The 22,345-nt window shown below is 43.2% G+C and overlaps 1 protein-coding gene across 4 annotated transcripts in view; it reads right to left on the bottom strand.

The window, feature by feature from the left end:
- Positions 1 to 22,345, bottom strand: part of LOC106580786 (unconventional myosin-Ic) — a 78,061-nt gene that overhangs the window by 27,155 nt on the left and 28,561 nt on the right. For all 4 annotated transcript variants that reach the window (XM_014162197.2, XM_014162196.2, XM_014162199.2 and 1 more), the window contains exons 2-3: positions 1,125 to 1,280; positions 762 to 877 (exon numbers count right to left, since the gene is read on the bottom strand). In XM_014162197.2, the coding sequence (XP_014017672.1) occupies positions 762 to 877; positions 1,125 to 1,280 (272 nt within the window). The remainder of the gene's footprint in view (positions 1 to 761; positions 878 to 1,124; positions 1,281 to 22,345) is intronic.

The raw sequence follows: 22,345 nt of genomic DNA, 5'->3' as shown, positions 1-22,345 counted from the left end.
TTAGTTTATTATATATTACTTATTATGTGTAGTTCTGTTTTGACCATCTCGTATATGGACAATTCCACAAGGACTACCTTAAACAATTTCCACTGCAAATGTAATACCTCTGATAGCACCATCCCCCACCCCATCGCCCATTTGTCTCTGTCCCTCCTCCATATTCCCTCCCTTCCAAAACACATTTAAAATATATATATTATTCAACCTTTATTTAACTAGGCAAGTCAGATAAGAAAAAAATTCTTAGTTTACAATGGCGGCCTACCCCAGCCAAACCCTCCCCTAACCCGGATGACACTGGGCCAATTGTGCGCCGCCCTATTGGACTCCCAATCATGGCTGGTTGTGATACAGCCTGGAATCGAACCTGGGTCTGTAGTGATGCCTCTAGCACCGAGATGCAGCCCCACATCCCTCTTTTCCCCTTCAGACAGACAGAAAACATTTGGCTTCATAGTTGGGTAGAACGGGGGGAAAAAACACGGAGTCTAGGAGCAGCGAAGCCGGGAATGTCGAGCGCATGGCGGAATTTCCATAATACAGTCCATTGTTCGTCCGTGGTCAGAGAGTCAGAGGAACCGGCCAGGAATTCCCTCTTCCCCTAGCAACTCAAAACAAACAGGGCCGACGTAATGTATGCCGAGCAGACACTCAGAAAACCCCCCGTTACATAACTGTTAGTCCACGACTCAGTCAACTGGGATGGGAGAGGAGGGGGACAGATGGTGGGTTGGGACACCCGGGTTCAGGCTACTCACATGTGGGGAGAGACCTCGTAGAAGTTGACACCTCGGTAGCGCTCCATGTGGTTCTTGGTGTAGATCTCCAGATCCTTGTAGGGGTTCACCGACACCAGGACTGAGCCGATGTACGTCTGAGAGAGAGACAAAGACACCATGAACTCTCTCTCTCTAAGGTGACAACACAGTGGGGGAATGCATCTACATACAAATAGTGTCTCTTCAGCAGGCACAAATTCATGAGGGCAGCAACATGTTACGCAACGGAAAAACAAGCGTTGTTTATTGGACAAGTTCAGGTAGTCCTTCCTCTTTTTGCTTTTGTTTGCTACCTAATGAACATGACCCAGGAGGTGAGTGTAATTGGGGTACGAGTCTTACATAGATGAGGTTCTCCTTGAAGCGCTTGCGGAGGTTCTCCATGAAGGCTGCCTCGCTGGTGTGGTTCTCCAGCAGGACGAAGTCCTGTACACCCACCCGGTCCCTGGCCGTCAGGGCACTCTCCATGGTGATCCGCACCCCGTCACTCCCCAACGTCTGGAGGAGAGAGAAGAGGAGCAGAGGGAGGTCAGCAATAGGAACCATAAAAATAAGGCAGGAGAGAGAAGCAAAAAAAGACCAAAAGACAGAAGAGACATTCTAAGCAGACTCTGGTTAAGTTAGATCATCGTTGCGTGCGAGTATCCATCTCTCAGTGTTCATTTATGCCTGACAAGTAAGCGCTCATCACGGCCCCAGAATCTAGCTACAGGACCCCGGAATCTAGCTACAGTACCCCAGAATCTAGCTACAGTACCCCAGAATCTAGCTACAGTACCCCGGAATCTAGCTACAGTACCCCAGAATCTAGCTACAGTACCCCGGAATCTAGCTACAGTACCCCGGAATCTAGCTACAGTACGTACTTCAACACACACTATGGACACAACGCTTCACAAAAAGGTACCCATTTCCATCAAACTATGACAAAGAATAGTTAGCACAAGCGCTCCCTCTCCCACATTCAATAACATACACGGACAGAAAGATATTGTAGAAAGTGGAGTTTTGCAGTGTTCCATACCAAGGAGCTCTCCTTAGAAAACAGCTCACTTCGTAATCTTGTGCATGCTAGAACTAGAAGCGGAGGAACACCCAACCCGAAATAAAAAAAGTTTGCACTTCCACCAAAGTCTTACGGGCTCCATCCAACGGGCTCCATCCAAGCTAGAATCCCGATCTTAAAAAAATAAAACGTGCATTCAAACACTTAACTTACATCCTTCAGCTCGTCAATGCGTTTGCCCAGGAACCTGTTTTCTACGATGGAGGCTTGAGTTTTACGCACCAGACCGCAAATGTTACCCAGATCCATGGCTTGCTATACAGTAGTCACTATCACTACACAGATCTGTCACTACGCTCTGGAGGGATGCACAGATGATTATGCCAGCACACACACGGGTCCACACACATACACACACTGACTGCACGCACGTTTATTGTTCATTGTCCATGTTCATTACCACACACACTGTACAGAGCAGCTGCATATGTTGTTGTTTTGTTATTGACAGGGTAGGGCCCTGCCCAGGGGAAGGAGAGAGAGAGGTGCTCCTCCTCCTAATTAAGGGCTGCAGTAGGTGAGGCAGCTGTTGACAATGCAGCTTGTATCACAGAGGAGAAAAACAGAGAGAGAGGAGGGATGAAGCAGACAGAACGCGTGAGTGTAGCTGAGGAGAGGAGACGGGAGAGAAACGTGTGCCAGTGTGTGTGTTGCCAGGAAGTGATTCCATTCCTTATCCAGCATCATCACTGTACTCAACGTTCCAAAAACAACTCCCTGCTTCACACAGTACCCTACCCTGCTACCTCTCTCTCTCCCCCTCTCCCTAAAGCAACAGTGAGTTATAATGAGAGATGACAGGAGAGATAGTGAAGTAGTCGCAATAGATATGTCCCAAATGGCACCCAACTCCCTATATAGTGCACTACTTTTGACCAGGTCCCTTAAGGGCTCTGGTTAAAAGTATTGCACTATGTAGGGAATTGGGTGCCAATTGTGACGACCCGTGGTTGTTAAGAGCTCTACACAGTCTACGCAAACTAGGTCGACGGAGGTTCCAAAAAAAATCAGCCGTACATTTGAGCGCAACAGAGACTGACCTTCGCCGGCCCCGTTTGTGAAGACTGCGTAGCGTCCTTTAGACTTTAAACCTAATGAATTGCCTCTGCTTGAGGAGTCTCCACACACCAACACCTAATAGCACCATTTAATGTACTTCAGCGTTAGGACTTAATGGCGGGCGAGTTGTTCCAGCTTAATGATTCCTACAGGAAGTAGGATCTCACTGAGATCACCCTGTTGTAGGAGAACCTTCCTGTAATGCAGTGTATTTGAGGTTCAAAAAGGCTTCTGAAGTTTGGAATTTCCACTTCGAAATTTCAGACTTGATTTTCCCTTACAAAAAAATGTATCAACCCTTAGAAAAAAAGTCATTAATTATAATCCACATTACCGGTTGCTGCAAGTTTATTTTCATGCTGTAGCAAACTGGCTCAGATGAAGATTCATGGGGTGATGACTCAAGCTTTCACTCCAGCCTTTTTAACTCACTTCATTCACACTGCATCCCTCCGAGGGTCTTTAGGTACCCCTCCATCTCCTTTCTCTCCTCCATCATCCCCCCTTCAAGTCGCAGGCCCGTATTCACAGTCTCCGAGTAGGAGGGCTGATCTGGAATACTTTCTGCCTTTTCAGATCATACTGAAATACGATGATATGGAGAGGCGTGACCTGATCCTAGATCAGCACTTCGACGCCGAAAGGCTTTTGGAATACGGGCCCTGAGCCTTGGTGAGCCATCGTTTCACATGGCCCGGGGGAACACAAAGAGCCTGCAGTTCCTGAGGAAAAAGTGATCCGTCTCGGGCCGGTGCTGCGCTGAGAGAAGTTCTCTCCCAGGGTCCGTTGGGCTCCTTAGTGAGAAGTCCGTTATCTGGGCATCTAATTGCGCCGACATCCAGGGGAAAGCCATAGAAATAGAATTACTAGAATGGACATCCCCACCTAAATTAATGATGCCATGTGTGGACCATTCTACTGATTATATTTCTATGGGGAAACATTTCAAGAAATGATGGAACAGTGCCAACATTCTTCTCTTTCTTTTTAACACAGGGAGGGAGTTCGCTCTCTGACAGGAAGAGGAATCTCCTTTCTCACAGGGCTCGTTGGGCTCATTAGTGAGAAGCCTGTTATCTGGACATCTAATCCAGGGATGAGCAACTTTGAGGGGGTGAGGGCCACAACAAATCTGAACTCATCATGAGGGGCCATAGTTGCTTGCGGGTCTGCATACCCACATCCATGAAACTGACTAACAAAATCAATGGGGTGCACCCGACTGGTAATTCGACCACGATAACAAGTTCAGATAGCTGGCTAATTCAGCAACCTAAAACATTTTAGCTGACATGGGCTAATTGACTGACTATCAGTAACTGACATAAGACAGGGGAAAGCCATAGAAATATAATTACTAGAACGGACATCCCCATCCAAGTTAATGAGGCCACAATGGGTGGGTGGACCGTTCTATTGATTCTATTTCTATGGCGAAACCATTTCAAGAAACAATGGAACAGTGCCAACATTCTTCTTAACACAGGGAGGGAGTTCTCTCTGACAGGGAGAGGATGAGGAACCCCTTTTCTCCCGCTTCAGTTTCCCATTCTCTCAGCGTTCTCCCAACACCACCTCTCTCCATTACTTCATTGTTCCTCAATGGGGCTTTTAGTTATTTTCCTGCCTCCCCACACTCTGCCCCTTCCGACCACAACACACATGCATGCACGCACACGTCCTTGTTGAACACACCAACACTCCTGCACTACCAACTGTACATGCCGTTACTGCCACTACCAGCATGCGGTCACCTTTTCCAAATCCTGTGGAGAAAACAAAGGACCTAGGCCTACTGCTGTGTGCCTGCTCTGGCCACCTCCTCTTTAATCCACTCTCCCACTCTCTCAACACTTCTCATTCCCTCTCTCCCACCCTTTCCCTCTTTCTCCTGCCCTCCGCCTCTTAACCATTCTCTCCTACCCTCCCCCTGTCTTTCACCCAGTAGATATGGGAGTTGATCAAAATTGGGATTGTTTTCAAATTCTTTGTGGATCTGTGTAATCTGAGGGAAATATGAAAATCTAATATGGTCATACATTTGGCAGTTTAGGATGTGTAGCACAGTTTCCACCTCATTTTGTGGGCAGTGTGCACATAGCCTGTCTTCTCTTGAGAGCCAGGTCTGCCTACGGCGTCATTCCTCAGTAGCAAGGCTATGCTCGCCGAGTCTGTACATAGTCAAAGCTTTCCTTTAGTTTGGGTCAGGTATTCTGCTACTGTGTACTCTCTGTTTAGGGCCAAATAGCATTCTAGTTTGCTGTTTTTTTGTTAATTGCTCAACACATTGGAAAGAATTATCTTTTTGTTATCTCATGATTTGGTTGGGTCTAATTGTGTTGCTGTCCTGGGGCTTTGTGGGGTCTGTTTGTATTTGAGAACAGAGCCCCAGGACCAGCTTGCTTAGGGGACTCTTCTCCAGGTTCATCTCTGTAGGTGATGGCTTTGTTATGGAAGGTTTTGTGAATCACTTCCTTTTAGGTGGTTGTAGAATTTAAACGGGTCTTTTCTGGAATTTGATAATTAGCGGGTATCGGTCTAATTCTGCTCTGCATGCATTATTTGGTGTTTTACGTTGTACACAAGATAATTTTGCAGAATTCTGCATGGAGAGTCAATTTGGTGTTCACTCTACCTGCTCTCACAGAGCAGTGAACAACCGGGTGGGGCTAAGGGGAATGAGTGTGTCTGCTGCATAACCACAAAACAATGCTTGCCCTTTGCCTAACCTTAGCATTGCCCTTTGGTTGCTTAAAAAGGTCTATATTGTGATATACAGGATGAACCAAGCAGCTGAAAAGGGTTCATTGGTATTATCAGCATCTTTTTTTTATTTTTTTTTTATTTTAATATTTTATTTTTGCATTTTCCAATTAAGAACATTCAAAACAAAAGTGAAAATATGTTAGACAACAAAGGACAAAGTGACGGTAACAGACGAGCGTAATAAAAAATAAAAATTATATATACGGGCATACATAATACATAAAAAACATACATGATACATAAATCATAATAAAATAAATATTAATAATAATAATGAGACATTGATTCATATGGTCACCTGCTGTAAGCTACATATTATACATTACGTGTGAAACATTATATAAGAATTATATAGAGATTCAATCAATGTGGTGTGGGGGGAGATTCTCCATATAGTCAATAAAAGGTTGCCAAATTCTGTAAAATGTCTTTAACTTATTCCTCAAGCAGTAAGTGATTTTCTCCAGTGGGATACAACTATTAACTTCCGATAGCCACATTGCCACTGGTAGGGGGGAATCCGATTTCCATTTCAAGGCAATACATTTCTTGGCAATCGCTAGCAATATTTCTGTTAGCTTTATAGTATGACTTTGCCTAAGATTGGTGTTAGTATAGTTACCCAGTAGGCAGACCTCGGGGTCTAAAGGGAATGCAACCCCGTGGATTGAGGATATGGTATCGCATACCCCCTGCCAGAAACCATATAGTTTTGAACACTGCCAAGTGGAATGGAGGAATGTTCCTTCATCTGAGCCACATCTAAAACATAGGGAGGAGATATCAGGATTGAACTTGTGCAGTCTAGATGGGGTGATATAGAGCTGATGGAGGAAATTAAACTGGATCAATCTGTATCTGGAGTTCAATGTGGATGTAACACCATCCCTGCATAGGTCACTCCATAGGCCCTCATCAAGATCAATACCCAGATCTTTTTCCCATCTAAGTCGGGGTTTATCTAGCTCAGGCAGTGTTAGTACTGACATTAGAGCATCGTAAACACGGGAAATGGTCTTGAGTAGTGGTTGGTCTGCATGGCAGAATTGTTCAATAGGTGACATCTTAGGTAGGTTCCATTGTCCCTTGAGAGTCACCCTAATTAAGTCTCGTAGTTGTAGGTAGCTAAAGAAGTCCCTGTTAGACAAGTGGTATTTCTGTTTCAGCTGTTCAAAAGACATAAGAACTCCCTCCTCACAACAGTGTTCCAGAAGAGTGATCCCCTTATCAGACCATGGTCTAAAGTTACTATTCTGGAAAAACATAGGGATCAATCTATTGTTCCATAAAGGGGTTTTAGGGGAGAGAAATCCCCCTCGTCCGAACAGCTCATGCAGTTTACACCATGCCAGGACAGAATGTATGATTAAAGGGTTGTCTGATGGTTTTTATAGATTTTCTGTCCCATTTGTAAAACAATTCTGCCCCCGTGTCATCATTCATCTCAAGTTTTTCAATGTTCAACCATGAGGGGGAGGGACCATTGTCAAACCTCTGAGCGAGAAACCTAGACTGAGCAGCCCAGTAGTACATTCTAAAATTGGGGAGGTTTAAGCACCCTTGACCGTAATCCAGGGTCAGTTTGTCCAGGCTAACCCTCTGGGTTTTGCCATGCCAGATAAACCGTCTGGTCAGCTTGTCAAGAGAGGAAAAGAATGCTGCGGGCACAGGGATAGGGAGAGATTGAAACAAATATAGAAATCTGGGCAGGATATTCATTTTAATCACATTGATTCTACCCAGTAGGGTGAGAGGCAAGTCCATCCACCTACACAGGTCACCCTCCACCTTCTGCAACAAGCCGGCCAGATTGAGTTTATAGAGGTTGTTCAGGTTACCATCCACCATTATGCCCAAATATGTGAAGCCCAGAGGCGACCATCGAAAAGGAAACTTGTGCTTGATGGTATGATGGTCAAAGACAGACAGCGGTAAGATTTCGCTTTTATCGAAGTTAACCTTATATCCAGAGAAAGAGCTATAACACTGTAGTAGGATCTGCAAGTGAGAGAGGGAGTGTTCTGGGTTTGTTAGAAATAAGATAAGGTCGTCCGCAAAGAGTGATAGTTTATGGGTATGGGGGCCCACCTCAAAGCCATGTATGTCAGGGCACGATCTAATAGCCTCAGCCAACGGTTCGATGGCGAGGGCAAAGAGGTGGGGGCTAATTGGGCAACCTTGTCTGTTCCCCCTATAGAGAGGGAAAGAGGAGGAAGTAATCCCATTGGTAGCAATCCTAGCTTTAGGAGATTTGTAGAGTGATTTTATCAAATTTACAAAAACGGTACCTAAACCAAACTTTTCCAAGACGCGAAAGAGGTATGGCCATTCAACCCTATCAAAGGCCTTTTCAGCGTCGAGGGAGACTGCGACACTAGGTATTTTGTTTTTGTTAGCAAGGTGAATTATATCAAAGAACCTTCTGAGATTATTGGAGGACAGTCTATTAATTATGAAGCCAGTCTGATCTGGGTTGACCAACAGGGGAAGACATGACTCCAGTCTCTTAGATAGCATCTTGGTGACCAGTTTACAATCTGTGTTAAGGAGAGAGATTGGTCTATAGGAGGCGCACTTTAGCGGGTTTTTCCCTTTCTTGTGGATTACAGTAATCACTGCTTGAGAGAAAGACTCTGGAAAGCAGTCGTCTTCCCCGGCTTTTTTAAGTACCTCCATGAGGTAGGGGACCAACAGCTCCCTAAATTCTTTATAGAACTCTGGAGGGAAGCCATCCTCCCCAGGAGATTTATTAGAAGGTAAGGATTTAATGGCTTCCACCAATTCAGGAACAGAGAAGTTTTCACTCAGGCGCTCTCTGTCTTCCTCTGACAGGCATGGGAGGTTGAGAGAGGAGAGAAAGGAGTCGATCTCCGACAGATCATCGCTTGATTGGGAAGTGTAGAGGTCTTCATAGTATTTCTTAAAGGTATTATTAATTTCGGTAGGGTCGAAAGATATCTCATTAGTAAGGGTTTCTATAGCATTAATTGTCCTCTTACTTTCCTCTGCTTTCAGTTGCCATGCCAGTACTTTGTGAGCTTTCTCTCCAAGCTCGTAATAACGCTGTTTTGATTTAGTGATGGCCCTCTCAGCTTGATATGTGTTCAGAATATTATATTTCAGTTTTTTATTTACCAAAAGCCTATATAGATCTTTAGTCGGGCCTCTTTGGTAGGTTTTCTCCAGCTCAGAGATTTCAGATTCAAGGACATTCAGTTCCGCACCGTATTTTCTCTTCAACCCTTTAGTATAGGAAATGATCTGTCCCCTCAGATAGGCTTTCAATGTGTCCCAAAGAATGAAACTGTCAGGAGCGGAGGGTTTGTTTGTCAAAGTAAAAATATTGATCTGCTCTTTGATAAATGCACAAAATTCTGGTTGCTTTAGGAGTGTAGGATTTAGTCTCCATCTATATGCTCCGTTTACCTTGTTAGGAATGGAGATTGATAATACCAGAGGAGAATGGTCGCTAAGCAATCTGGGGAGATACTCGATATCTAACACTCTATGAAACAGTTGGGTCGATAGTAAAAAGTTATCTATGCGTGTGTGTGTCTTGTGTGGGTGTGAATAAAAAGAGTAGTCCCTATCCTGTGGGTGCAACTGTCTCCAGATGTCTAGTAAATTAAGATCTTTCATGAATGACATGGTGAGCTTGGCGGCTTTGGTAAGAAGGGAGGGTTTATCCGAGGACCTATCAAGGACTGTATCTAAACAAAAATGTAGATCTCCTCCAACCAGTAGCCATCCTGGTGGTGCTTGAGCGACCTGAAGGAAGACATTCTGTATAAACATATGGTCATCGAAGTTAGGAGCATAAATATTCAGCAGGGTCCAAGACTCTGAAAACATATGCCCCTGCACCAAAACAAACCTGCCCGAGGGATCAGAGATGGTGTTGTTGACGCAGAAGGGGATGTGTCTACTTATCAAAATTGCAGTTCCTCTTGCTTTGGAGTTAAAAGAGGACGCAAAAACTTGTCCTACCCATTCCCTCTTCAATTTCTTGTGTTCGCTGGCTGTAAGATGTGTTTCTTGTAGAAACACAATATCGGCCTTTAATTTCTTAAGGCATGTATAGACTCTTTTCCTTTTAATCGGGCTGTTAAGGACTTTTACGTTGAATGTGACATATTTTAGTGGATTAAGCATAGGTTGGGTTTGAAATATGTAACCGAATGGAAATCGCTCATATGTAAATAGTCAGGAAATGTTTCAACTTTGGTTTGAACACAGAAGTGACCTATGTGCCTCTTTAGGAAGGAAACAACAATAAACATGGAAAAAAAGGGGAAAAAAAACCCACCCACCCCGATTGTCAGACTAAAACAACAATCCCAACAATCAAACATGAATACACTTGTAGAGATACGTTGCTGCTCGCTTTCCACCTTACTCTTACTAGCTAAACCTTGGCGTAAACTAAAACCTGCGAGCTCTCTAAATTGAAAACAAACGTTGTGAATAAGCATTTATGGCTGAATAATTACTGCCCACGGTAAGGGCTGCTTGAGTCTCTTTTCGGGAGAGGAGAAACATAAATGGGGGGGAAGCGGTGGGCCTAAACCCACTTATTGCTTCGTCCAGTGGATATTGACTAAACCAAAATATAGTCTCCTGTAAATGTAATAGAACTCACCCCGGGGAAAATCGGTTAGTTGAAAATGTACAAATCAATTATAGCGACCGGATAGCGGGGTAGACGGATCCGATATCAGCAGATCAGTCCAGATAAGAGAAAACAAACAGATTGGATCTTATCCCCCAGAGAGACCGTTTTTCAGTCGCGGTTCGGTTCTTTGAGAAAAGTGAATACTTCTCCCGGTGTGTTGAAGATATGGCATCCGCCTTTGTACTGAACTTTCATCCGCGCAGGGTGGATGAGGTAGCCGGTGATGTTCTTCTCCTTCAGTGCTTTGGCGGCAGGTCTGAACTGCTTGCGACGTCTGGCGAGATCAACACTCATGTCCGGGAAAAGGCTGACCCTATTGCCATCGAAGGTGATGTCCCCTTTGGCTCTTGCGAGTTGCAGTATCTTCTCTCTGTCTTGGAAACGGAGGAACCTGACCAGAACGGTACGTGGGGGCTCCTCTGGCCGGGGTTCCGGCGCTGATGTTCTGTGGGCGCGTTCGATTTCCAGCGGCTTGGTGAAGTTGATTATGCCTAGGACATCCGGGATCCATTGAGTGAAGAAGCGGACCGGGTCACGGCCCTCGCTGTCCTCTTTCAATCCCACCACACGGATATTACTGCGTCTGCTCTGGTTCTCCATCTGGTCTACTTTGTTTTTGAGGTAGGCATTATCCTTCTGCAGTTCTATCAGAACCTGGTCATGTCGAGCGACGGTGTCCTCAACTGTGCTAATGCGCATCTCGGCCTCAGTCGTTCTCAGAAGGAGATCATTCATGGAGGATTTCAGGTCGTCGATGGAAGAATGGAGTTCAGCCGATTTCTTGTCAATTTTCATAGAAAGACCTTTGTTACCATCCTGAATTTCCCGGAGGAGAGTAGCCAGCATGTCTTGCGAGGCTGCCGAGAGCAATAGTCTGGAACCGTCGTCTGAGATATGAGGGCTAATGCTAAACTTGCTAGCTGTGGCGTTATCGTTGTCTTGGGATTCAACGACGTTTTGGTCGTCCTTCTTGCCTCTCGGTCGGAGGTCCATGGCTCTTTGGGAAGGTAAGTATTTGACAATTTATCAGCCGATGTTAGAATATTGTTTGAACGTTGTTATTTAGGTAATAATAGGATAAATTTCAAGAGCTCGGTTTGTCAACGTCTGTTCAGCTCCGCGGCATCACGTGTCTCCTATCAGCATCTTTAAGTCTGCGATGAACAACAGCTGTGACAGACAAGAGATTTAAACATTATCCATTGCAGTTACATTGAGTGATGTGTAAGCAGTGGCGTAAAGTAAAAGCACTTGATAGTACAAAAGTTTTGGGCTATCGGTACTTTACTATTTATATTTGACAACTTTTACTTTGCTACATTCCTAAAGAAAATGTACTTTTACTCCACACATTTTCCCTGACTCCCAAAAGTACTCGTTACATTTTGATCCATAATAAATACAAATGCTTTACAGGACAGGAAAATGGTCCAATTCACACACTTATCAAGAGAACATCCCTGGTCAACTCTACTGCCTCTGATCTGGCGGACTCACTAAACACACGTTTCGTTTATAAATTATGTTGCAGTGTGCCCCTGGCTATCCGTTTGCGAAGGAATTTACATTTATTTATACTTTTGATACTTAAGTAGATTTACTTTTACTCAAGTAGTATTTTACTGGGTAACTTTCACTTTTACTTTAATCGTTTTCTATTAAGGTATCGTTACTTTTACTCAAGTTTGACAGTTGGGTACTTTTTCCACCCCTTATAGGGTTATGTTGCTATAAGGGAATAAACTAAGTGGTCCTTAGCCATGGTATCCTCTCTCCACTGGCTTCCAGTTGAAGCTCGCATCCGCTACAAGACCATGGTGATTGCCTACGGAGCTGTGAAGGGAACGGCACCTCCATACCTTCAGGCTCTGATCAGGCCCTACACCCAAACAAGGGCACTGCGTTCATCCACCACTGGCCTGCTTGCCCCCCTACCTCTGAGGAAGCACAGTTCCCGCTCAGCCCAGTCAAAACTGTTCGCTGCTCTGGCACCCCAATGGTGGAACAAGCTCCCTCACGACGCCAGGACAGCGGAGTCAATCACCACCTTCCGGAGACATCTGAAACCCCACCTCTTTAAGGAATACCTAGGATAGGATAAAGTAATCCTTCTAAACCCCCCCCCTTAAAAGATTTAGATGCACTATTGTAAAGTGGTTGTTCCACTGGATATCATAAGGTGAATGCACCATTTTGTAAGTCGCTCTGGATAAGAGCGTCTGCTAAATGACTTAAATGTAAATGTATCCTGTTATATTATTACATATTGTGACGACCCTGGGTTTATAAGCGCGGAAATCGACTGTGCCGCTCGAGCATGCTTTTGTGGCACAGTCGATAGCGCGCCGGACTTCGGGTTTGAAGGTCGAGGGTTCGAGACCTGCTCCCTGCTGTTTCATTACAATATTATAAACTTGGTGGTTTGAGCCCTGAATGCTGATTGGCTGGCGGACGTGCTATATATCAGACCGTTTACCACAGGTATGACAAAACAGATTTGGACTGTTCTAATTACATTGATAACCAGTTTATAATATCAATAAGGCACCTCTGGGTTTGTGGTATATAGCCAATATACCACGGCTATGGGCTGTATCCAGGCACACCACATTGCATCGTCCATAAGAACAGCCCTTAGCCTGGTATATTGGCCATATACCACAGCCCCGCATGCCTTATTGCTTAATTATAAAAACAGGTGGTTCTAAACCTGAAAGCTGGTTGATTAAAACCGCATTCCAGCCGGTGTCTATTCCACAAGTTACCACTAGCTAAATCTGATTTAAATGCCTATTTACTCTGTTCAATCTGACTGCGTAATCCACCGTCTCATCAGCCCAGCCAGGGAAGTTGTAAACTTGATCTCCACTATAAAAAATATTTAGACATTCTCACATTATTTTAGGCTAACATTTAGTTTTCAACAGCAGAGATGTGTATTAGCCTTGCTGCCTGTCTCTCAGACATTTGCCACATTGTTTCAATATTTAAATCCGATCTCCAGCTGTCCCATAATAATTAACGTGTAGGGGTCGGAAGTCGGGACGAGACAGACAGGCAGGCAGCGTTTCTCAGCCAGTCGAAATCATTAATCAGCTGGCATCATTTTTATGGATATATACAAAGACATGTTTACTTAAAGGTCAAACGAAACGAAGTGCAGCTAGTTTGCAGTCTTTCCAGCTTCAGTTTGAAGTGATTGTGTTTGCTGTGTTGTTGGCTAGCTGCTCTGAACAACAGTGTCCTGACGAGAGAGCCTCAACTCATTTTTAAGGATGTATTCAAGTAAATGTCACTAGAAAACAGCGTAAACAAAAGGATATGCAGCTAATGATGTTATTCTGGCTACACTGTTTGACATGACAGTAAGTTAGCTGTAGTTGGCTAGCTAGCGAGCAAGGGATAAGAACGTAGCCAGCCAGTATGGCAATAGAACATTTAGAATAAACTACTGGGTCGCGTCTGTGGCAACCGAACCGATAGAACAAACGACCAGCCGGCTTGGGTAGCAACCCTAGATTTGTGTGGGGACAATATCTTGTGGATGGATGAAATAATTCCTCAAATAAAGTAATGAAAATATGTAAATTTTTTGTAATGTAAATGATTTGAATATGTTGGTAATCCAATGTATAAAAGTGATAATTCCCTCGAAGCCGATGTTTGGAGGACATATTGTCACGGTTTGCCAACACCCGTGCTAATATATCCTTCAAACACCGGCTTCTCGGGCATTATCACTTAATAAATATCATTTTATGTTATCCTTTTCAGAATGGTGGGGGTTGAATAGTTAAATGAATGAATAAAGGCTGCTTTATAAAGGTCACTAATTGATTAGATTATTTACCTGAGAAAATATTAATAGAAGAGAAAGAAAGACTAATGCTGCATTTAGACGAGGGACGCCAAAACCGTCATAACAGTCGGCATAGCGGGACAAGAAAGCAAGATGGTAACCGTAAAAGCAAGCCATCAAGACTGCGTTGCTATCGTGATTTCAGTAAACAAACAAACAGTGCTACCGCAGACGGCAAACATTTGTAATATTTTAACTCTGGTGGCAAGTTCCGTCCAGTAGCAGAACTAGAGTTTTGTACATGGGGTGGCCAAGGCTACTTCAGGGGGTCCATAGACCATGACAGAAAATGTGTGTGTGTGTGTAACCCGAACCTGGCATCTAAGGCGCATGAATGTATCCTGTTTGGTGATTAGAGGTAGAAGTGATAATCCACTTAACCGGGAGTTCTTCAATGTCGCAGATAGTGTGGTCCAAAAGGGTTACTTCACTAGAATTCTCTAGTCAGTGTCTCTACCTCGGAACTGTAGTTACATTTCTCTCACACACAAGTCACTCTGTTTTCATTAATATATAATCTGGGTCTATAAAAGTGTTGAATATCCCAAATATTTTCAGAAAATAAAGCTCAAGCACCAAGGAGATCAATTGCATAGTTTATTTACAAAAAAAAAAAAAAAATGCAATTTGACAAACCAGGTATCAAGCAGAATTGGACTTGAAAAATACAAATAATTTTGGTGCCCATCAATATTACAAACTACAGTATCATATTTATGCTCATATGTTAACTAATAGCAAAGACATTTTTTGTAATTGGCCTAATCAAGACCAAATTAAATATGTGTGACAAGATACCCTTTAGATGTATCATTTTAGAATGTCAGTGTACTAGCTAGTACACAGTGCATGTTTTACCAGAGGGACCGCCTAAGTGCCAAATTATCCTAGGTAGATTTAAAAACAGCATAATTCTGCAGTTCTGGTGAAAACTGCCAAAATGTTTCACACACTCATCCGTGTTGAGGGCGCATACCCTCCTTGACTCAACCTTGAGAATTCCGAGGTGACAACCTGTCATCAACCACCGATTAAAACCCACCTTAGGACAACAGTTTAAGCCGAGAAGCTTCTTTCGCAAGAAGCACGGCTGACTGGTGTAACAATATAAATCTTACCAAGTCGAAATAACTCATGGGAGACCTCCTTTATAAGGTTCTAGAAACACAACAAAGTCAAGGAGAGTAGACGGTCTGTCCCTTCCACTTTTCTCTCTCCTATCAAGAAGCTGCTTGGTTTGATGACCCTCATGTTTGAGGTCCTCTAAATCTGACTCTAAATGTCTGGGCAAAGGCAAAGGCTCCTCATTCAAGAATGGTGTACTCTGTGGGTTGAGAGACTGGACCCCTTACATTGTCTCGCAATTCTTCTTTGAAAAACACCTCTGCAGCTCAGCTGTGAGACTGTCAAGCACCTGATAAAAGATAGCTCTTTGGAAGCGCTCACCATCACTTTGGTCACTATTTTTCTGTCCAACAGTGCTCAATGAGTCGTGAAATCTTAAGCTTGTTTTAGGCTGTCTTTTACACACTGTTTGTACACTTATTTTGCAGTGCACTGCAATCTCTTCAACCTCTTTCCATAGTTTTCCAAAGTAACCCTCACTTCTGTAGTCCTGTAATGTGTCTGTAAGGGCACCTACTAGATCCACAGCCCTTGCTAGGTCAAGGGAGCTTGATTGGAGCATGTCAGAAATAGATTTGGCATCACCAAGCACTTTACAAAAGGTAACCAAAAGCCCTATGAAATATAAATCTGAGAAAGAAGGCCCCTTGCCTCCACTGATCCATCACCACTATTTTCAAGTGTGATATCCTGTAGCACTCTCAGAACTGCATGCCATGTATCTGCATGCCCACCTTACATCCATAAGTCTCTGTAGTTCCCTGGGCTGCTGCTGTGGATACAGCTCTTTCTGAACTGCAAGCCACTTGAGACGAACGTACGAGCCAGATACAAAAGTTATAAAGCTTCCGCAGGAGAGGAAAAAAGTGAACTGTCTCAGGCACTGATTTTACAGCATCGACAAGAACCAAATTCAAACAATGTGCATAACAGTGCACATGAAATGCAAATCTTGCACTGTTTTTAATCTGTGCAGACACACCAGAATGCTTTCCGCTCATGACGAATGCACCGTCATAGCCTTGCCCCACAAGATTATTTCTGTGGTCCAGACCATGTTTTTTCAAGGCAATCAATTATAATTTTTGTGAGACCTGCTGCAAGCTTTCAGCTGACTGAAAGTGTAAAAAGCTTTCGTGGATGGCCCCGTTGTAATAGTACCTCACAAATAAAAAGACATGTTATTTTTTCTTTAAATCTTTGGTTTCATCTGCAATTACACAAAAAACTTCACTTTCTTTTACTTCTCTTATTATTTCACTTTGTACCGTCTCAGCTCAGCCCTCAAGAACTTCCTTCTGGATTTGGTGGCTTGTGTACTTAGCATTGCCACATGCATTCATCCTTTCCTCTATGAGAGGGTCATGCTTTGCTATTTCTTCTAAGACTGTCAAAGAAATGACCCTTGTTGTAAGAGTCAGATACTCGATGACCTCTCTGCACTATATTTTGAGTGGCAGTTAATAGGAGCACATCTGCAATTGTTTTAATGTAAGTACAGTTTCTCAACTTTCTTTTTCCGGTCCTCATTTATGACATCTAACATTGAGTTGCTGTCAATAACCCTTTTATGCTGATTCCAAGCATACATGGCATTGATATGATGCTCTGCCTTCAAATGGAGCTTAAACCCAGAATCTTTAAACAGTGCCTTTTTCCAGTTACAAAAACCTGACTGTGATGTGAAGGCAGATTCCGGTGTATTGGGCAGAGAAAAATGCCTACAGGCGAAACAATAAGTAGAATCTTGATTTAGAGAATATTAAAGCCATGAATTGTCCTTATACCAGGAGCTGTTGAAAGCCCTTTTCCTAGTACCATGCTGAGTTCTGGGAAATGTTTTCAGACACGGCTGTACAGGACCCCCTTCTCTGGATCTTGAAACGTCTGAAATACACATTAAATAATGTGTCATATCTCTATCAAAATATATAATTAAGAGATCCACAAGATTAGATACTAACAGCTGGTAACTAAAATGTGTAGTTTAAAGTATAGGCCTGGCCTACCATTGTGTCCTTCAGGGACAGAAGTCTGATATCTCTCCCTTTCTTTTCATGTTAATTGACCCTATGCAAAAATAAGACAGTCTATGGTTACATCTAAGCATCCAATTACCCAGATTTTAGTCCAATCTCAATCTTAATTACAAATCACATTATCATAACTGTACCTTAAAATCAACTACCAGCCTAAGTTACTAGTTAGATCATGGCTAGCCCTACTCTGCAGTAAGTAACTTAGCTAGCTATACTTTTTTAGCCTGTTTGCTATCATAAAGGTGTATCTGCAAATTGTGGTAATCTTTTGAGTAACGTTAACAGATTGATAATAACTTAGTTTTGAGTTCAAGTACAAAAATTGCTGAATGTTAACTTGCTGAACACTGACAGCTGTAGCCTACTAGTTACCCCACATTAGCTAAACATTCGTATACTCTAATTTAGGACACTGCACTGTATATGTGTGCCTTACTAGCACAAATGTAAACAATGTTAGGCTAAATTGGGAACCGATCTCCCTTATCTGATTAACTGTCTGTTAATGGAACCAAAGGTCTAACGTTAAGTTGAATCGCTGTGTAAGTTATGTAGAAGTTGCTCAGGAAAACTAAACCCGATGCTAAACCTTAAACTTACTTCAAATATGATGCTTTCGCCAATCGCGAAAAGAGCTTGTGGATCTATGGAAATATTCTCTTCTTCTGTATGTTCTTCTTATTCTTCTGTCTCACAACCAATGTTAATATTCTCTCGTCCTCGATTTGAAAATTGCGCTGCCGAACGTCAAAGTAAATGCTTCTTTCAACAAGAGGTGAAATGAGATGTCAATCAGCATCAAACTGCCAATAGCGAATGACATTTGGGTGGCACATCAGATGTCAGGGGTGTCCAGTGGCCCCCCGGAGACCCCTCTGGCTCCGCCCCTGGTCCCATCTACACCGGCAGCCTGAACGGCGTTCACCGGCAGCCTGAACGGCATTCACCGGCAGCCTGAACGGCATTCACCGGCAGCCTGAACGGCATTCACCGGCAGCCTGAACGGCATTCACCGGCAGCCTGAACGGCATTCACCGGCAGCCTGAACGGCATTCACCGGCAGCCTGAACGGCATTCACCGGCAGCCTGAACGGCATTCACCGGCAGCCTGAACGGCATTCAGCATCGTTCTCTCATTGAAAACAATGACATCCGGTTTGCAGTCTACCTCGGCTCATCCAAAAAGGCAGCATGAGTAAAAATAAGGAGGGATTTATGTCTGTGGGAAAGTGGAGAATATAGGCCTTTCCCCAGTTCTGTTTCAGCCAGCGTAACTAAAAACAAATATGGGTATAATCTGCTTCTACGGAGCGCACGGTTAGCCACTCAAGAGTTTTGCCCTTTTGAAAAATGTTCTACTATGAATCAGTTGTCTGGCTCTCCTCTCTTCTACCTTGTTATTAAAAAAGGGAGTAACACAGAAGGAAAGGGAGTAACACAGATGGATACTTCAGGGATCATACACGTGACTACATACTGGGACTCACTACAGAACTGACAGGGGATAGCGGTCATGTGTCTCTCTCAAGGTTATAGGCTGACTGTGAAGCTTCTGGGTTTTCTATGGCCGCAAGTGAGGTCACACGTGGCCATTTAGGAAGGAAGCAAAATGATTAAAAAAGTCAAGATATGTATCAAAGCACAACAGGGTATCCTGAGCACTTTCACTTTTAAAGCATAATCTTTGAGTATATAGAATGTTTGAACTGCCATTTGTGCATTTATGGTGAGTTAGAATGGATAGCTTGTCATAAATGTTTATAATGCGGGTATTCATAGGAAGTGTTACTGTAGAAATATTTCACATGGAAACATACTGAAGGTGAAATCAATAAGGGTTTACAATGACAGACTTCAGAAGAGCTGTTTCAAAAGAGGTCTAATGATACCATGATATGAATCAGTGGCCTACTTCAAGTTTATAGTAACGTTTTGATGGTGATTGACTGCCATGGAGTCCCCCCTCAAGGCTTGAAAAAGAGGGACGCATGTGAAGCTATCTGTGTGTGTGTGTGTGTGTGTGTGTGTGTGTGTGTGTGTGTGTGTGTGTGTGTGTGTGTGTACGCATGCATAACCGTACACACAGTACATAACCGTTCAAAAGTTCAGGGTCACTTAGAAATGTTTTTTTCGTTTTTTTAAGTAAAGCACATTTTTTGTCCATTAAAATAACATCAAATTGATAAAAAAAAATACAGTGAATACATTGTTAATGTTGTAAATGACTATTGTAGCTGGAAACGGCAGATTGTTTATGGAATATCTACATAGGCGTACAGAGGCCCATTACCAGCAACCATCACTCCTGTGTTCCAATGGCACCTTGTGTTAGCGAATCCAAGTTCCAAGTTTATCATTTTAAAAAAGGCTAATTGATCATTAGAAAACCCTTTTGCAATTATGTTAGCACAGCTGAAAACTGTTGTCCTGATTTAAAGAAGCAATAAAACTGACCTTCTTTAGACTAGTTGAGTATCTGGAGCATCAGCATTTGTGGGTTCGATTACAGGCTCAAAATGGCCAGAAACAAAGACCTTTCTTCTGAAACTCGTCAGTCTATTCTTGTTCTGAGAAATGAAGGCTATTCCATGCGAGAAATTGCCAAGAAACTGAAGATCTCGTACAACGCTGTGTACTACTCCCTTCACAGAACAGCGCTAACTGGCCCCAGTGCACAACTGAGGAAGAGGACAAGTACATTAGAGTGTCTAGTTTGAGAAACAGACGCCTCACAAGTCCTCAACTGGCAGCTTCATTAAATAGTACCCGCAAAACACCAGTCTCAAAGTCAACAGTGCAAAGGCGACTCCGGGATGCTGGCAGAGTTCCTCTGACCAGTGCCTGTGTTCTTTTGCCCATCTTAATATTTTCTTTTGATTGGCCAGTCTGAAATATGGCTTTTTCTTAGCAACTCTGCCTAGAAGACCAGCATCCCGGAGTCACCTCTTCACCGTTGACGTTGAGACTGGTGTTTTGCGGGTACGATTTAATGAAGCTACCAGTTGAGGACTTGTGAGGCGTCTGTTTCTCCAACTAGACACTAATGTATTTGTCCTCTTGCACAGTTGTGCCATTCAGGGTAACACAGTATAACACCAGTATTTTATATTAAAATACAATAACTTTGGTTTGAGTCATTAGAGACAAAAACAAATCTCAAAGGATGAAGTGAAAGATATTTTCATAGATTTTTTCATTTTTTTTTCAGTGTAAGGCAGGATGTTTTTGTAAAAAACTTAACAAATGTTGAGTTGTACCCATGACACATCAAATACGTGGTATTCAAAATAAAAAATGTCATTTTTTCTGGGTAGTTATATTTCTGCCAGTCTAAGCATGGATATATAACCTTGTGATTTTTTTTAACACACTTGTGTTATACTAAATGACATTTTACTAGGGTACATTCATATGAATCACAATAAAAAAAATATTATTGGCTTTATTCTTGCATATAACTAATATAAGGGCATACGTAACACTCCAATGAACATAAACAAGCCTTTTAGGGAATTGTAATTGCGGTTTTATTTTTTGCTACTTTGAAATCATTATACGTCTTTGACCCACATATGTGTATAGGGGAAAGTGGACAGACTAGTGTGACAACAATAGCTCTACATTAGCAGGTGAAAACATTCTCCATCTCCCACTCATACGGGCAGCTGAGGTAGAAAAAATATCCCCCTGAAAAGGACAAGGTATAGGATTCACGTCCGTCCCGAAACACAGACCCAACGTAGGGTTAGAGCATTTCAAGAAGACCAGTCAACAGGTTCAACTCAAATGGCTCGGTTCTCTTTCTTTCTGCCAAACTTTACCTTCACGCAAACTAGACCTTTCCTCACTACAAACAAATCAGCCAATTAAAAGAGAAGAAAAGCAACCGCACGGCCAATAAGAGCCAGCGGCGACTGCACATTCAGTCTCTCAGGGGACACTCAGTGTATTCTGTAATCAGTGCGTGTCTCTCTGTGTACCAGCCCCTCACTGCAGTGTGCCACTAAAATAAACAGCATTTCCTCCCAATGAGATTCTAATCAGGATCTACTGATGGGGAGAGAGAGGGAGGAAATAGTGGAGTCATCTATTGCAGGCTCAAGTATTGTATACAATGTATACTCATATAGTATGAGTAGCTTTGATTGCAGTCTCAGAGAGTGCTGCTTTCATTGAGAGACTAGCAGGACCCAGGAATGACAGGTCATATTGCTGTTGGTCAAAATATTGTATTCATTCCACCTAAACTAGTGTGGACAACTTCTAATGCACTCCTTACGAGACCCTGAGAATCAGGCACCTGGTTTTGCAACAACAACAAAAATATAATTTCTTATTGGACAGTTTTCTTCCATTTGGTGTCTAGTGAATACGACCCTGTTCAAAAAGGTCTGGTCCACGTCTTCCTCATTAGTGCAGTTAGCTGGAGGTCCACAGCAGCCTTGGTTCATACACACTAGCACTACTTGATTACGTACCGTGTCCTTGAAGTCAACAAAACACACAGGAAACGGTGCAAATCATCATATTTGGCCCATCATAACACTGACATACAACCAGGGGTTGAACTGGGTCAATGGTTTTCCATGGGAATTCTTTCAAGTGACCGCACCCCTCAGAGGAGTTTTAAAGTCGGCTGAGGACAACATGCTGGTAGGAGCCAAACACATTGGGGCATGCAGTCCAAAAAAAGATATTATATGAAATGGTGGAAACTTCCTAGCCTAGCCTATGCCTTCACCAATCCAATGGTTTTAAATGTGTGGGTTGAAGTGAACAAGTGCACACTTCAGGAAGAAACAGAGGTTATTGGGATGCACCCACAGTCGTACCTCCCAGACCCCTTCCCCCAGAGAGAGTCGGAGTCACATGTGTGCCCAGGCTGCGGAGGTGACAGTGACAGGAAGACAAGCAGTAGGGTTGGGGAAGACTTGGAGCGCTGTCTCGGTGCTGTGACAGACTGACAGCAGCTTCATT

This window comes from Salmo salar, chromosome ssa20 (genome assembly GCF_905237065.1).
Source record: "Salmo salar chromosome ssa20, Ssal_v3.1, whole genome shotgun sequence".
NCBI classification, from domain to species: Eukaryota; Metazoa; Chordata; class Actinopteri; order Salmoniformes; family Salmonidae; genus Salmo; species Salmo salar.
This window is presented reverse-complemented; position numbering and strand designations above follow the sequence as displayed.